The 12,205-nt window shown below is 42.9% G+C and overlaps 1 protein-coding gene across 2 annotated transcripts in view; it reads left to right on the forward strand.

The window, feature by feature from the left end:
* The window catches only part of BARD1 (BRCA1 associated RING domain 1), an 86,620-nt gene that overhangs the window by 30,188 nt on the left and 44,227 nt on the right, over positions 1-12,205 (forward strand). For both annotated transcript variants that reach the window (XM_019523395.1, XM_019523397.1), the window contains 2 exons: positions 7,511-7,591; positions 9,025-9,197. In XM_019523395.1, coding sequence (XP_019378940.1) covers positions 7,511-7,591; positions 9,025-9,197 — 254 coding nt within the window. The remainder of the gene's footprint in view (positions 1-7,510; positions 7,592-9,024; positions 9,198-12,205) is intronic.

Consider the following 12,205-nt stretch of genomic DNA (forward strand, 5'->3'; position numbering starts at 1 on the left):
CCCCCCAACAGACTTACCAGCCTGATGCTGTTCTCCAAGGTGCCAGGTTGCATATTAGCAATTGGATCGGTATCAACAGATATGGCTTTTTAATAGGCCATCAGTATTGGCCCAAAAATCTTTATCTGTGCACACCTTTATTGATGACTATTAATTCAGCACGATAATCCAACTTTCTGGTCATTTCATCTAGTCTGTATTTCCTTAGTTTGTTAATAAGAATGTTGTGGGAGATGTACTTTGACTTTAGAAAGTCAAGCAAGAATATCATATCCACTGCTCTTCTTCCATCCACAAAGCCTGTTACCTTACAGAAGGAAATCTGGTTAGTCTGGCATAACTTGGTCTTGATTAAACCATGTTGGATGTTTGTGATCACCTTGTCCTTTTCTAGGTTCTTCGCAATAGATTTCTTAAGGACCTGGTCCATGATCTTTCTGGGTATTGAGGTCAGATTGACTCATCTGTAATTCCTCAGTTCATTCTTCTTTTTATTTGTTTTTCCCCAATCATCCAGGACCTCACCCAACATCTGTGAGTCCTCAAAGAGGGCTCACAGCCAGGGGCTCTGAAATGACCTCATCTAATTCCTTCAGTATCCTAGGGTGCCTCTCATCTGTCCCTGCCAACTTGAAAGCATCTAGCTAACTAATCATCTAGCTAACTAATCATCTAGCTAACTCTAACTAATCATCTCTAACTGTTTCCAGCATTACTCAACGCCACTTGTCTTCTTCCCTATCTTTGCTTCCAACTGCATCAGATAGCTGCCTTTATTTGAGAAGACGAAGTAAAAAAGGCATTAAATACTTCAGTTTTCTGTGCATCATCCATAACTAGATTTTTTTTTCTGTATTCTGTGAGAGATCAATGGTTTCTTTGTTTTTTTTCTTCCTCTTGACATACTTGCAGAATCCATTTTATTGCCTTTTGTGTCTCTTAACAGTTTCATCTCAAAATGTGCTTCTGGTTTCCTGATTTTCTCCTTACCTGTGGGATACTCATATCTTCCTCTGAAATATGACCAAGTAGGATTTTTTGTAGAATTCCTTTTTTGGGTTTCAACTCATTGAAGAGAGTGCTTTCCAGCCAGGCTGGTCTCCTATTGCACTTCTCATTCTTCTGTTACATTGGGATAACTTGCTCCTGCACCCTTAAAAGGGCTTCCTTAAAATACAGCAAGCTCTCCTGCACCCTCTTCTCTCAGACTTGCCTCCCAGGGGATCTTGTTCACTAGTTCCCTGAGTTTGTTATAGTATGCTTTTTTGAAGTTCTGTGGCTTTATTCTGCTGATCTCCTTTTCCTCGATATTTCTCTGAACATAGTTCAGTGTTAGCTTTCTGTACTAAAGCTATTCTTTGTTTCAAATTTTCCTTGATTACATAAAATGGGTTTGAGTCTGTCCTTCATTTAGTTCAGTGCTGACCTCAACTTTGTTTCTTGTGTTCATTTATCCTTTAAAAAAAAAAGTGAATTGTAAGGAACAGTTAGATAATGGTCAAGATATGCTTCAATTAATACTATCTGACAGCACAAAACCTAGAGCTCCTATTATAATTTGACTTATGAGTGTTTTTAACAGCTCATTAAAAGAAAGTGTGAGATTTTTGGTGATAAGCTGCTGGCTTTAAATCTCTTTGGGTTCCTTTTTCCCTGTTTTTAACAAACTTGGACTTGTCATCCTTTTGTGTTCTAACTGTTGCCATGGGTGCAGAAGACTTTGTTTTGCCTATTTAGTTGTATTCCATGTTGCGTCTGTGCAGGTTTCTAATTTTGTCTTCCATTGGTACACTAATTTTTTCTCTTCCCCTTTACCTTCTGTGAACCTCACTGTTTTTGGCACTTAAGGAATTGTCTGCACTGTGCCAGTGGTGGATCTTGTGGAGGAGGGAACTAAGTACGCCTTGCCTGCCTGGGTCAGCTAATGTGCTGCAGAGCCAGAAGATAACTTTTGAGGCTGCTTTAGGCCTGTCCATAGCACATCTGAGGGTAGGCACTGGCAGCAAGCCCTGAGTATCCCCATGAGTGAAATTTTCAGTTCTAGAGCATATCAGCAGACTTGAATGGAAGTCTGTTGTTCGTGCCTGTTCTGTCCAATTTGCCTGCTGCTGACAGTATAGAGAAGATCTAAGTTCTCACATCACCCTAACCTTTTTCCCATTGTATTTCTTAATTATCTTCTCTTGGTCTCATGTCCCTCTCTTCCCTCTTTCTGTGCATGTCAGGGTGGATTTGGTTTAAATCAAATCAATTTAAATCGTGATTTAAATCACTGGTCAGGAAGCATCGATTTTTAATCAACTGCATTCTAGTTGTTTGATAATACATATTATTCACAACTCAGTCTACATTTTTAGAAAGTATACACTATACATTTTAAAGCAGTGATTTATTTTGATATTTTTCAGATTAATTTTGCATCTACGTGAGAGAACTGAATTATGATTTAGTTATTTGATTTACCAAAGCTAATGGAAGCAGATACTGGTGAAGTCCTTGGGAGGTGAACTACCTCCAATTCACTAGATTAATCATGGATATTTGGGGGATATTTTTGCCACGCTATATTAGGAGGACAACTGTCCCCAAAAACAACAGGCATTTAACTTTGTTTTATTTAACTAAAACAACACACTTCTATTTTAGATATTTTCCTTCAACAACAAACATGTATAATTATTTTAACAAAACAAGGATATTTTTGAATTGTTAACTATTTTAGTTACAGATGTGAAAGGTGTTTTTAAACCAAAATTTAAATAGATTATTTCAGCCAGGTCAACATGAGACACTTAAAATACTGGGTTATGCAGCAAACTCAGTCTTCACCTTCCTCTTCCTATTTATTCATAGATTAGAAAAGAAAGACAAGTTTTCCTGCTTCTTCCGTTCCCAAGCATTTTTTCAGTGTAGAATGAATTAGTTCAAAGGAAGAAAATATTCTTTCTACACCTGCAGAAGAAGCTACTGGATTATTATCACTTCAATCGTCTCTGGATCCAGGTGCTTAAGTGACTTCCACCAGTTTACTGGTGTGACTTTCTTTAAAACCTCGTCAGCAAACATATATTTCTTGAATGGTTCACCCTTAGCCCTGAAATTTATTATAGTTGGTATTATGGAGGGATGATTGCTAGATGCCCATGTCATAGCCAACCCCTTTTTTTAGCAGTTAAGGTTTGACCCTGGTACTGAGTATTGAGAATGTTGGCAAGAAAATGAGCTGGAGATAGTGCCTTATCCATTTGCTTTTTAATGCCTGTAATTTAACTCTGTCATTGTGTATTTCTCTTTTCAAGTTCTCATTCAGTTCCTTCCAAATTTCAACAGCATCAGCAATAAAACAGTAATTTTCCTGCACATTGTTCAAGGCTGCAGAAGTAGGCTCAGGATAGTCAGCATATGTTCTATGTTTCTCTTTAGCCCAATGTTGAGAACTTTGACTATGACAGTTTGTGACGGTGGGCATCTACAAGCTCTGTGGGCTGCTTGCATTATTGGCCCACCCCCTGCCTAGAACAGTGCTTCCTGCCCTGCCTGCCACACTTTCGATGTTACCATAATGGTTGTTAAATGCGGGAGGCTACCTTAATTGTGGCCTTGCTGTACTGGGCCAAATACACAGCTCCGAACCATCCCTGTACTGTGTCCTATGCCTCGCAGATAGCATCCAACTCATCCATAACTCTCCTGGCCCCTTTGCTGAGCTGCACTTGGCCTATGGCCCATGTTTAGCCATAGGCTCCACTGTGTGGGCCTTGGCCTCCTAGCCCCTTCTGCAGGCCTCTACTCTGCCCTTCACTGGGCTCCTGGGCCTTACACCCCTTGGGGCTCAGGCCTCGCTCCATGGGCCTTGGTCCCTGTCTCAGTCCCCACGCTATGGGCCTGGGCCCTGTGCTTTACTGTCAGGGTGTGCTCCCCTAGCCTTTCCCTTCTATGGGGTATCCACAAGACAGCAAGGCCTGAGGCTTTATGGTGCCTCATCGTTGTCTTTCACTGGGGAGGCGCTTCTTCCATCCCCATAGTTCCTGCCCTGACCTCTAGCTACTCTGGGAGCTGCTGTTCTCAGGCTGTGTGATGTTGTTCCACTGACTCCTTAGCTGCAACTGCTGGCTCTGCTCCTAGGGCCTGGGCTTATATCCTGGCTGCCCAGCCCTCGTCCAGTCAGGTGGCCCCTTGCAGTCATATGACCAACTAATTGGACCTAACTGCACCTGCGGCTGCTCCACAGCCTGGCTAAACCTCTTATAGTGTTAGGCACAACTTCTTGTCTGCCACACAGTTCCATCTATTTTGTCACAACTTTGTTCACAAATTGTCATCAGATTAGGCCAGTTCTCAATACATCACTCAGAACAGTCCACTGTTAAGTTCTAGCATGTCTTGTGGGAGAGTTAATTTGGTTCCAGCAGCAGAGCAGCTGCTGCAAAGTGGTTGTTACAGAAGTATTTTGCAATTTCAACAACACTAGCCTTTATTTCTGGAGCACTGAAGTCTTTGGCTAAGAGGTGCATTAAATGAGTGCTGCAGCCATATGTTATTAGCTTGGGGGGTTTTTCACTTCTAGATTTCTTCTCATCTTTGATATATTTGCAGCATTGTCTGTGACACCTGTGTTCTAGACATATGTCAAAACTGTTCCTCTGTTTTGACACATTTCAACATTTTGCCCATATGCTATAATGGGGAATCATGAAACTGCCTATAATTTTGTCATTTTTTGCTTGATTTGGATGAACATTTCAGGGATGGTAGCCCTTTCTGAGGGCATGATGCCTGCCAAGTTTCAAGAAGATAGGTGCAGGGGTTTCTGGGAAATTGCACCTACAACTGCTAAAGGCAAAACTCGTGTCACTTGCTGGCAGCCTCCTGTCATCCCACGCACAGATCTGGGGGCCTGCACCACTGGGTGATGGGGCTGTGCCAAACTCCTCTTGGGGGTGCAGGCCCCAGATCTGTGTGGGGGATGACAGGAAGCTGCCGCCCATGCCCAGCACCAGGAAGAGTAGTGCTGCCATTGGTCCCAGGCGGCAGCAGCAGCCTCCTGTCATCCTGCGTGCAGATCTGGGGGCCCACCCCTCCCTGGGAGGAGTCTGGCAGTCTTGGGAGGGCAGGTTGAGCTCTGTGGGGCTGGTGGAGCCACTCGAAGTGCAGCCCTGGCTTTCGCCACCGGGCTGTGCTTGCCAGGGCTGTGCTCCAAGTGGCTCCACTACTGGCTCTCACGCCGCCAGGCTGAGCTCCATGGGGCTGGCAGAGCCACATGGATCACAGCCCTGGCTCCAGGCACAGCCCGGCAGCTGGAAGCTCTGCAGCCACATCGAGCTGGGTCTGATGGTAGGAGGCGACAGAGAGCAAGTGGCAGAGCTGCTCAGAGTGCAGCCCTGCCCAGTGGCTCCTCACCGCCTCCTGCCGCCAGGCTCAGCTCTGTGGCACTGGTGGAGCTGCTTGGACTGCAGCCTGGCGGCAGGAGGCAGGGGAGAGCCAGGGCTGCACTCCAAGTGGCTCTGCCAGCCCCACGGAGCTCAGCCCAGTGGCGGGAGAGCCAGTGGCTGCGGAGCCTCCAGCCATGGGGCTGTCCTCACCAGGGCTAAACTCAAAACAGCTGTAGGGACATCAAAACAGCTTTGAAATGAAACACCTGTTGAAATTTTGCACAGCCCTAACAAGCACATATTACTTAATTGTTGTAGACATTGCTCCACCCATCAAGACTCAGGTTAACAATTTTCTCCTCTAGACCTTTTGCACACTGTTCAATTTCTTTCTCATACACTGTATCCAGCAATTTGTCTGCTATACCTGCTCTGTTGTGTGGACTGTATCCTTGTCATAATGACTGAACCATGCCAATGAAGTGTGTGTTCTCAACCATATGGAAAGGAGAGTTTGTTGCATAAACAAACTGAGCAGTTTTTCATTAATTATCTCTTGCTCTAGTCTGCTGGTTCTTATTTCAAACTTATCTATGGTTCTGTCTGGAGGATGATGGTGATTTTTTTTTTTTCTTTTTGCTAAAAGTGATATACTACGTGACATACATTTGACTGGAACAGTGGTATCATTAGTAGATACTTCTGAAACTATAGACAGTGAGGATAATGCTAAAGATGGATAGTCAGCATCCTGTATGTTGAGGATGGATCCTGCTTAACGGAAGTCAGTGCAGTCACTACAGCACTGCTCATTTAGTATTACACGTTGCACTCAGTACTACTTTAGAACTGAAACTGTAAAAGGAAGATCTACCTATTTCAGGTGTTATTTGATACCACAGCTGCATTAAAAATATGATAGTTCCATGTAGTTACAACTATACTTTTGTTCAAACATTTTTTATGAGAGTTTAAGTAATCTAGAAGTCCACCCAGAAGATGTGGACTAATCTATAGAGGTGCCTCTGGGAACCCTAGATTGGGCCCCTAATATAGTCCGTGGCCTGTTGTGACCTGTTTATAAAACTTTTCTGAAAAGGTTTTGTGAATATATTGTCTCAATTAGTATATAATTAAAAGTTATAATCCCTATTCCATGGTGATAACTTTTTCATCTTTAACACATCTTAAATTAAAACCATCTTTATAGTAGCTTAATTTTTTTTAAAAAGAAAGCATTAAGAAAACCAAAAACTATGATTAAATAAAAAATCTTCATTTAAATTAAAATCCACTTTTTAAAATAAAAAAAAAACTGTTGGTTTTTATCCTACCTGGTGTATGCAAATTTGCTGTGGACAGCTTTAGTAAGAAGGGAGTGGGCTGGGAGAGGTGGACACTAAGCCTGTAGCCAGTTCTACAGACTCTCTGGTGATTCTTAGGCTTTCCTTTCTATTCCCATACATTTTTTTTCAGTATCCCTCCTCTTCTTACAGGACTTCCATCCGTATACCTCAGTAAAACCTGGGTATAGTGTTCTGCCAGAGTGAAAATGAAATTATTATGGTAGAATAACTGCCAATGAGATAAGGACGCTAGAGGTTTTAACATGGATAGTAATTGAAATGTTAAATAGGAACACTTTTCCTTTGCTCTTTCTTTGAGTTGTCTGACTAAAATATGCAGACCCTTTTAAGTCAGGCACATAAAACTGTTTCACTTATGCATGCTTTTAGCTGGTTGTTTAGATTAGTTTGACCAAATTCTTGATTTGAAGGACATGCAATTTTTGGGTAAATGTCCCTGCTTTTAATCCTTGCAGTCAGTTCTAGCAAGTAGATTGCAATCTGCACAAATGTTGTTCCGTTATATATTCTGAATTATTTAGACCATCAAATGTGTTTTTTATATAGTCTGCTCCTGATTTAAATAAAACGTGTATGTATTTCTGACTAAACCATACAGATAAATAGTTTGTTTACAAAACCAAATGCAGAGTTTTGTCAGCTTGACAATTTCTAAATAAAAACCTGGACTTGCTTGCAATGAAAATGCTGCAATAGAACGATTACTTCATTTTTGCACGTTGTATGTTTAAGATTTTTACTGATGGCATTTTCTTACCTTCCCCACTTTAGGGTGACTTACCAGCTGTTGAACTTCTACTGAAAAATGGGGCAGACCCTAACATTAAAGACCATGCTGGATGGACACCATTGGTGGGTATCAATACATTTTGGTTTTTTTCCTGACCTTTTTTTTTTTGACATTTCAGTCAACATTTTATTTTCTCCTTTATCTTTTTATTCTTTTACAGTTCTTTGCCATCCCCATGCTTGGGCATGTCTGCATGTGCATGAATACGTATTAGGCTGTGCTAATGTGCAGTAGCACAAGTGCATGCTTTTTAGGTGGCGTGTAATGCGCAGTAGCCTATTTTACTAGGCATTAGCATAATAGCACAGTTTTATGAGAGCCACTTTAATGCACAGTAAAATAGGCTACTGCACATTAAAGTGCATGTGTAGACATGCCCTTTGTAACCTAAATATGAAGTTATAAGAAATTAATGTCTCATTGGGAGCTCTTTGGCTTGGCTTTTCACACTTTTCTTCCAGCGTGTTGATATTTTCCTGCCATAGCGGTGATTTAGATCTGACAATTTTAGCCTATATATATTTTTTTTTTTTTTTAAGAGTAGAAAATGTCTTTCCAGTTTAGTGCCATTGTACTTAGAATCATAGAAAATTAGGGTTGGAAGGGATCTCAGGAGGTCTCTGGTTCAACCTCCTGATCAAAGTAGGACTATCCACAACTATATCATCCCAGCCAAGGCTTTGTCTAGCCAGGTCTTAAAAACCTCCAAGGATGGAGATTTCATGACCTCTCCAAGTAATCTGTTCCTGTGCATTATCACCCTCCTTGGAAGCTTTTTTTCCTAATATCTAACCTAAACTTCCTTTGCTGCAACTTGAGACCATTGCTCCTTGTTCTGTCATCTGCCACCACTAAGAACAGTTTAGCTCTATTCTCTTTGGAGCCACCCTTCAGGTAGTTGGAGGCTGCTATTAAAACAGCCCTCAGTCTTCTCTTCTCCAGACTGAATAAGCCCAGTTCCTTCAGCCTATCATCGTAAGTCATGTTGCCCCAGCCCTGTAACCATTTTTATTGCCTTCCACTGGAAGGCAGCTTGCAAAGGTGGCTTCTTATACATAATTTGATTAATTCCATTAGATCTGTAGAAGCTATCACTTTGAAATGCATTGGGTAGTGGAATTTGAATTTTAGCATGCACATTTGAGAGAGATTTTTCTTATTTGTGCATATTTGAATTACATGAAAAGGATAGAGTGCTAGTCCCTTTTCAGGTACTTTAAATTCTTTTCCTGAAAGTATATTTGACCTGATCTTTAATTAGGAAGACTTTTCTTTTATAGTCTTAGTTGCATGCAAGGTGGTTCCTGTTTTGTGTTTCCATTATTGCCCAGTTTTAGAGATTGCTGTTGTACTATCAAAATGTAATACAGTAGGTTTACTAAACATTGCCACACTGATATGCTTTGAAAATGAATGTGGTCACTCATAGTGACAAGCATCTGCTTTTAAATTCTGGACTTCATATGAATTTTGTCTTGTTGGTTTCCCTGACTAGCACGAGGCCTGTAATCATGGGCACAAGAAAGTTGTGGAACTACTACTACAGCATGGAGCGCTAGTGAACACTACTGGGTATCACAATGACTCTCCTCTTCATGATGCTGCCAAGAATGGTCATGTGAGCATTGTTGAGCTGTTGCTCTTGCACGGAGCTTCCCACAACGCGGTGTAAGTAGATTTGAAATGTGACTCTATTTCCAAACTAAGTTTGGAAATCCAGGCTATATAATAATTAAAAGCTTTTAGTACAGTGCATGCAATCCATTCCAAAGTTGTTTCTTTCCAGGTTAAAATACACATACCCCCTATGTCTGCTTTCTTCTTTTTAACATAGAAGTTATTGTCCTTGTTTGAAGTTCCTGTGCCTGAAGAAGAGAGACTGCACCCGTAAGCATAAAAGATATCACATCTACTTAAAGAACCTTGCCTGCAAGATTATTTTAAGATTTTTTTTGGAGTTTGGCAGAGTACTGCAAGTTAGTAAAAAGACTGATCTGAGTTCATAACTGAAACTTTTTACTGATCTAAAAAAGTATTATTGCTCTTGGTCATTTGCTGTACTTCTGCACATGTAACAAAGGTATGGGATTATTGTATCTGATCCATATTGGTCACTTTACAAGAGGCTTTCACAGTTTTATCAAGACTGTCACAAATTTAATGAAACACTGGGTAGGTCATTAGATACTGTGGTATTGCTATTTGTGTCAGCAGCTGCAAGTATAAAATCATGCATGTTGCCAATACATTACATGCCTGTAGAATATAGCTTTTTAAAAATAGCTAATTTTTATAAGGCTGTACTTCCCTGGCTGCGGTATAAAGTAGGGATTAGCAAGTTTGGCTAAATTTAGTCAGTTACAGACTTTAAACTTTTTGAAGTTCTGTTATAGAATGAAAGTACTTTGTATAAAAGCATCAGAAAACACTCCAGTCTACATGAAATGCAGTAGAATTTAAAAATTAAAATCTGAAAAATGTAGAGGGGTTTTTGTCTTCTGCAACACAATTAAATAATTACACACTGCTCAAGAAATCGGCTTTTGGACACTTTGGGGAATAAGTTTCAAATAATCAACTTTGTTATAAAACTTTTCAATAGTAGCTGAAGGAGTGAGGAAGGACGTACAGTGAAACTTTAAAGTGGCAGTAACAGACTTTGGATTTCTTTATTAACCCAAGGTTTCTACTACACTTGCTTTCAGAACGGGAAGAAAAGAACTTTTTTCAGTTGACCATTCCATATTGGCAGACATACCTTCTTTAGTCAAAAAGCTGATTGTTTATTTCAAGTGAAGAAAACAGATTGAAGTACAGATGTCTTATAGAGAATCCATCTCATCACCACTGTCTGTAGCCAAATGCAGAAACCATATTTATCCAAATTCAAGATGTCTTTGAGTTTAACACCACTGCCAATAATAAGAGTCTCTAAATGGAAAATTATAAATTTGTTACAGTTTTCTATGTATAGGGTCTAACTGTTGGAGAGTTGCTTAAAATTGGTCTGCAATCATACGGGGGGGCGTAGGCAGCCTGACCCTTGCACCTTGCTCCACTGTCACTCGCCCCTCCATGCCTGTGCTCCTGCTGCCTGTTATCCCATCCCCTCTGCCACTTTCCCTCCATGCTGCCTGATCCCCCATTTGTGCTGTTGCCCTGATCTACTGCTGCCACTTCCCCTAAACCTCACTTCTGATCAGTAGCAGCTGGGTCAGTGGATAATTGGGCAGCAGCACCTGTGGGGGATGGGGCAGCACTCTCATGAATGGGTACAAACTATTTACGAAGGACAGGCAGGGGAGAAGAGGGGGAGTTGCTGCTCTTTATCCAAAAGAGCCATATGATTGCTCAGAGCACCAGCATAAAACTGGACATAGATAGGCCAGTTGAAAGTCTCTGGGTTAGGATCAGATGGGAGAGAAGCAAGGGTTTGGCTATGCCTCTTTGATATTGTGATGGGGGGTAGTTGGTACTCTAGATCCCGGAGCCAGCCAGGAGTGACGGGGGGCAGGGGGCATATGCAGCAGCGCTCACCCAGGCAGTGCAGTGTAGGTGTGGTCTGACCTTCCTCCCTGCCCCTATCCAACCCATGGTGCTCCTTATGGGGCTAAGCCCCACCCACTCCTGCCCAGGGCTTCTTGTGCACTTGTCAACAGTCCTGGCTCCAGCCAACATGTTCAGCTTCCCAGTGGGGCTGCTTCTGGTGCAGCTGCCTGTCTACAGCTTGACTCCCACTGCTTCCAGTGATGATGCCAATGACACTTCTTCCTCCTCCTCCTGTTCCTGCTGTGCCACTCCAGGCTGCAGGTAGCGTGGGGAAGCAGTGGTGGCCTTGGGAATGCATGAAGGTCACCACATGCCGAGCCTGGTGAGGGGGAAGCTGCAGCTGAGCATCTCCTGCCCCAGCACACAGGGCTCTAACCCCAGCTGTTGGCCGTCTTTCACCCACTCCACCCGTCCGGCATGATGAGCAGCTGCCTGTGGGTTATGAAGTGGAAGGCAGCCAGGAAAGAGCTGGAGCACCACATGCTGGGGCAGGAGCTGCCCAGTTGCAGCTTAACCCCTCTCCTTTCCCAACCTGCCCCCCGCCATCCCCTGGCTTGGCTGGATGGGTGGTGCCTGGCACACGTCCCCATGGCCGCCACCCTTCCCTGTTTTACTTTCTGCCTCGTGCAGTACAACGGAGCAGGAAGAGGAAGTGGAGGAGCTGAGCAGTACCTGGGCAGCTGCAGCCCCACTGGGAAGCTGTGCGCTTGGTGGTGGTTTGGGTGGAAGCATGGCATGTGCTGCCCCAGACGGGAGCAGGCAAGGCTCAGCCCCATGTGGAGCACTGTAGGGGCAGCCATGGGCTAGATTTTGGGTGGGGGTGGGATGGATCACACTTGTACTGCCTAGGCGAACTGTGGTGCACATGTCCCCTGCCTCCCTTTTGCTTCCCTACCCCCAACTGGTTCCAGACTCACCAGTTCCTGCAGTGGCTTTGGGGCTTTGGGGGGGCTCGTGGAAGAGTCCCCTACGTGGCGTAGTGGGGGGGTAGGAACTGGCAAGTCTAGGGTTTTTTCTTCTTAAAGGGCCAGAGCGGTTTGAGATATGTAGTTTCTGACAAGAGCTTCCTTAATTGGATTGAACTTCTATCTGACAAATGGGATAACACCAAAGCCTTTCAGTCCTTA

This window comes from Gavialis gangeticus, unplaced genomic scaffold (assembly GCF_001723915.1).
Source record: "Gavialis gangeticus isolate Ggan-Ray unplaced genomic scaffold, GavGan_comp1, whole genome shotgun sequence".
NCBI classification, from domain to species: Eukaryota; Metazoa; Chordata; order Crocodylia; family Gavialidae; genus Gavialis; species Gavialis gangeticus.